This window comes from Suricata suricatta, chromosome 9 (assembly GCF_006229205.1).
Source record: "Suricata suricatta isolate VVHF042 chromosome 9, meerkat_22Aug2017_6uvM2_HiC, whole genome shotgun sequence".
NCBI classification, from domain to species: domain Eukaryota; kingdom Metazoa; phylum Chordata; class Mammalia; order Carnivora; family Herpestidae; genus Suricata; species Suricata suricatta.
The window spans coordinates 60154072-60159071 of NC_043708.1; the positions used below are offsets into that span (position 1 = coordinate 60154072).

General features: G+C 47.5%; 1 protein-coding gene across 2 annotated transcripts in view; it reads left to right on the forward strand.

Moving 5' to 3' along the window:
• SNX6 (sorting nexin 6) overlaps positions 1-3190 on the forward strand; it is a 61174-nt gene extending 57984 nt beyond the window's left edge. Inside the window, exons 14-15 of one of the 2 annotated variants that reach the window (XM_029951138.1) lie at positions 2430-2501; positions 2626-3190. In XM_029951138.1, the coding sequence (XP_029806998.1) occupies positions 2430-2483 (54 nt within the window). In that variant the 3' untranslated portion in view covers positions 2484-2501; positions 2626-3190. Of the gene's footprint in view, positions 1-2429 lie in introns of both variants that reach the window. The other variant, XM_029951137.1, reaches the window with a different exon arrangement.
• The last annotated feature ends 1810 nt before the right edge of the window (positions 3191-5000 follow it).

The window sequence follows — 5000 nt, forward strand, 5'->3', positions numbered from 1 at the left end:
GTTTATTTCCACTTAATTTCAGATGCTCAGTAAAGTTGCAAGAAAACTTTTACAAAGAGTTTCTGGCGAGTCCTCAGATGTGCACGTTGTCCCATTTGCTCCGTCCTCGCCTACCCGGCATCCTCCCTCCCTCCCTCCCTCCTTTTTCCCTTTACACAGTACACGCACACACCACACCCCTACCCTTTATTCACACCTGTCTTTGTCTTAAACCATTTAAGTTGCAGATATGAAGTCTCTGGGCTCTTAAACACTTCAGTGTGACTGTCCTAAAACCAAATAATTCTCTCAAGTACTTGGTGCAATTATAAAGATCAGGAAATTACTACTGAAACCGTTCTCTTATCTAATTCGCAGCTTTTTATGCCACCAGTGGCAAAAAGACATTCAGGATACTGCATGACATTCAGTGCACATGTCTTTTTTTACTTCTAGTGTTTTAAAGTTTATTTATTTTGAGAGAGAGCGAGCTGCGAGAAGGAGGGGGCAGAGAGAGAGAGAGAGAGGGAGAATCCCGACTCGGTTCCGGGCTGTCATTGCAGAGCCCGGTGCGGGGCTCCAGCTCACGAAGCCCAAACCTTGGGATTGTGACCTGAGTGGAAACCAAGGGTCTGACAGAGCCACCCAGGCGTGACTTTTCATTTTTATTTGTATTTCTTAAATAAGCCCTACACCCACTATAGGGCTTGAACTCATGACCCCAGGATCGAGAGTCGCACACTCTGCCAACCGGGCCGGCCACGTGCCAGGCCGCACCACCACCCCGCCCCTGGACCCCGCCCCGTGCGTGTCCTTTTAGACTTCCCGAACCTGGAAAGTTCCTCAGTCTTTGTATTTCATAACATCGGACGCTGTTCAAAGCACGGGTCTATGACATGCCCCTCACTTTGGGTTCATCTAATTATTGAGTGTAGATTCCCCAGCTGTGGCAAGAAATCGCCCACGAGCGGTGCTCCGACCGACCCTCTCCTTGCATCCTATCAGGAGATGCGTGCTGTTGATGAGTTGCCTCACTGGCAATGTCTGGCTTCGATCATTCGGTTAAAGTGATGTCTGCAGGTTTCTATTTTACACTTAGAAATGAAGGAGCATTTCTTTCTTTTTTTCTTTTTTCTTTCTTTCTTTTTTTTAAATAATAGCTTGTTGTCAAATTGGTTTCCTGAAGAAGAAGTATTTCTGTGGGGTGGGCCGCCTGGGTGGCTCAGACGGTTAAGCATCCGACTTTGGCTCAAGTCAAGATCTCCCGGTTTGGGAGTCTGAGCCCCGCCATCGGGCTCTGTGCCGACAGCTCAGAGCCTGGAGCCTGCTTGGGATTCTGTGTCTCCCTCTCTCTCTGCCCCTCCCCTGCTCACGCTGTGTCTCCTCCTCTCCCTGTTTCTCAAAACTGAATAAATGTTTTTTTAAAAAAGAAGATGTATTCTGCGGAGAGATACTTGGGACAGTGTAAATACCCGGTCACTTCCCCTGGCACCGTCCCATAGAATTCTGTGGGATGATGGAAGTACCCTGTCCTCAGCACTGTCCGGGCCGGCAGCCACTAGCCACACGTGGCCGTCAAACAAACGATTACACTTGAAATGTGGGGAGTGCAACTGAGGAGCTGAGCTTTTGTTTCACTTTAATTAACAGAAATTTAAATTTTCTATCGCCACACGTACCTAATGGCTGTGGTATGGCGTCTCAGCCTTATGCTCAAAGCATCCGTTCATGCCTTTGGCCTGAGTCTGTGATCGATCGTGACGGCTGCCGGACGGTCACTTTCTAATCCCATCGTTTTAGTTGGCTTTCTGCTTACTGGGAGGAAGAAGTTTTCCTCGAACCCATGTATGTATTGATGTAATCCATGTGTGCTTACGTTGGTCTTGACGCGTATGTGAATTTGGATGGCACCACCGCACATGCTCTACGGATGGGTACGTGGGTCTGAATGTTACAGAAGGCTGCTGTGTGTGCACTTACTGCTATTTTTATAAAAACTGGTAAAACTCACTACTTGAGTCATGGAAACGTACATTGTCAGTTAAGCTCTCGTACACAGATGTTAACGGCTCAAGGAAAGTGATACGAACCGCTCTTAGGATCAGAAAGCGTTCAGTAGTTTGGTTTGGACACAAAGGGCATGTTTTGTCCCTCATTAGAACCATGCCGAGTAATTCAAAACCATACTACTGATCCAGACGGGAATGTCCTGAAGAAATCTGGTGTGTGGCAAATAGTGCGCCTGAAGCAAAGGATACCGTTTTAGGTCTGGAAACATGCACGTGTGTATAGCAGAAATTTAAATTTTCTATCGCCACACGTACCTAATGTTTCCAGAGTTCTGTTGTCTTAATGAAGTCAGGTTACCGGGCTCCCAGGGCGGTCATGTTTTCAGTACACCTCTTGCAGGCTATCTGACCTTCACGATTTACTTTTCCCTTCCCTTCCAGGGGAACCTACAGTTGCTGCAGAACTGCTTGGCAGTGTTAAATGGAGACACATAAGCCACACTCCGCCTTTGGGTAAAAAGGGCTGCCTTCCTTCAGATTTTATTTTTGTTTTCTTAATGAGATTAGGCATTTACTGCTCCCTGGAAACAAAAGAAACAGCTGACCGAGTGCATCTCCTCTCCTTTTTCCTGAGAAGCGGTGGAGCGGTGCCGCCCACGGGTTCTGCCGCCCGCCCGTGCCCGTCAGCGCGTGTGGCGGGCCGCTGCCCTCCTGCCCCTCGCCGGGGCGCTCCCCTGGGACGGTCGTCCGTCGTCGCCGTGCGCGCCTCCTCTTCTTCCAAAGCCCAGAGTTCGCCTCTGTAACTCGGTTTCTTTCCTGAAGAGTGTTTCTTATGGCTGCCAATCGTCTTTCCCCTTTAAGTGATTTCTGAAGTTTAACCCTTTTAAAGATGCATTGTTCGAACAAGATAAAGATTGCCATTACCCTTTGTTTTCTTTTGTGTTTTTTGTTTTGTTTTGTTTTGTGTTCTTTTTTAAAAACATTGTATACCACCTTAGTTCATTCATGTATCCTGGCAAAAGCATCTTAATCAGACTTATTTTTAATTAATGAACATTTCTTAGAAGTTTTCGGACAGACTTTATGTAATCTTTGTAAGTATGATTTCTGATAAAAAGCAACTGCATTAGTATGTTTGCCTTAAACTTGTAGACTAAGCCAACTATTGTCAAATAAACAGTGATAACAGTGATAGCTTTTAACTCTGTGGTCATTGTATCACTCTAACTTTTGGAGTAGCTATAATCCATCTACTCCTTCATTCCGCTTTACAGTGCAGGTCTTTTTTCTTTTAAAACGGCATATGGACCCAAGTTCATCAATCCCCTTACGGAAGAATGAACTGCTGCTCTGTGCGCTCTTAGCCTTTCCTAGAAGATGGAATTGGGTGGAAGCCAGGGTCGAAACAGCGATTCCTCAAACACAGGAGGCAGACGGAGCGCGGTCTGTGATGGTTTCCGGAATTCCGTCCGTGGCTCGGCCAGTTAACCCTGCGACTCGCCATCCATCGAGCCACTTGATAGCTACACTGGTGTGCAGACTGGTATGTAGAGAAAGAGAGGGCCGTAAGGAACAGCGCTCTTTGGTGGCGGGGGGCTGGGGCGGGGGGTTGGAATATTTGGAATGAAAGGCTCCAAAAAGGATACTAGTCACAATACAAATCTTATTGGCCTTGTTAATGTGAATTATCACCCCGTCGTTTCTCATTTAAAATTCGATTGTGTGGTTTGGGTTTTTTCACCGTCTGGCTTTACTTCCACTTGGAAAACCACAGGTATTTGGGTTGGTCACCTCGTAGGTGGGTTGGTCGTTTACACTTTCCCCAACCCGGGTCTAGGTCTTCTGAGTAGTCGCGGTGGTCCCAGCCTTGCTCTCCAGCACGGTCTCTTGCCTTACTGGTGTGCTGATTAATGTTTCTCTCTTTCAACTGGCGTTGTTCCCTGGTTATTGCCTGACGCCTGTTTGTCCTTTTTGTTGTTGTTTTCTTTCCCGTGTTGCCTGAGAAATCTGTGTGTTCTGCCCTCCTGCCTGTCCCCTTCACTGGTGAGAATATGCCCACGCGATGCTCACTGGTGGGTGAACGCGGGACAGTGAGCCCTAGCTCCAGGATTCGGGTGCAGTCCCTTCGCCGGCTGCCCTCGTGGCCTAGGCAGGTTTGGTCCGCTTGACCTCTGTCTGCCTCAGTTTCTCTACTACCAAGGACATAATTGACCTACCTCACAGGGGTGTTGTGAGGATTAATAAACATTGGTACAGTGCTTTGAAAACGTGTAGGTGTTGTGTAAATGCTAAGAAACAGCCAAGTACGGGGCAAAAAGCTATACAGTGTTGCACATACCCATCAGCTACTCTGTACCAAGGTGGCCTTATTCCGGGAAAGGGTAGCAGAGTGGTAGGTGCATGCCCTGGTTCACATGTTTGCGGTGTCTGTTTGGGGTGGGAGTAGACTGGAAGCAAGTTACGTATTAGAGAGTGTGTGGGAGGGTGCTTAATAAACACACACGCGAAGGAGTTGACCGCACTATCCACGGGCCTTCTCACAAAACAGAGAAGAGAAAGAAGGTAGGTTACTCCCTCAAGGGCATACATACTCTAGGAAAAGAGTCTACTTGTACCTCCAGAACAATGGAAACCTTCTACAGCGAGCTGCCCGGTTCCTGATTATTTAAAAAAAAAAAAAAAAAAAAAAAAAAGCCAGCCCCGGTTTCACTACTCCTGTGGCATTTACGAAACATTTTTGGGCCATCTTGTTGTCCCTGGGGGACACAGAGGGGAGAGAGGAAAACGCCCAGGGACAGAGACGAGGTGCTAGTAAGTACTGGATAGTATAGGGTGTCACTTCATGGTCTCAGAGAGAGAGCTTCGCAAGCAGTTAAGAATGACCCAGGGGAATGAAGGCGGCGGGGTTGATGGCGAAGAAAGAAAATTGCAAAAGAAAGTGGACGGTCGCCCGTGAGGCTTTTTAAATACGGGGCAAGATTCTCATCTGCACCTAGTCTGCAAAAGCAGAGT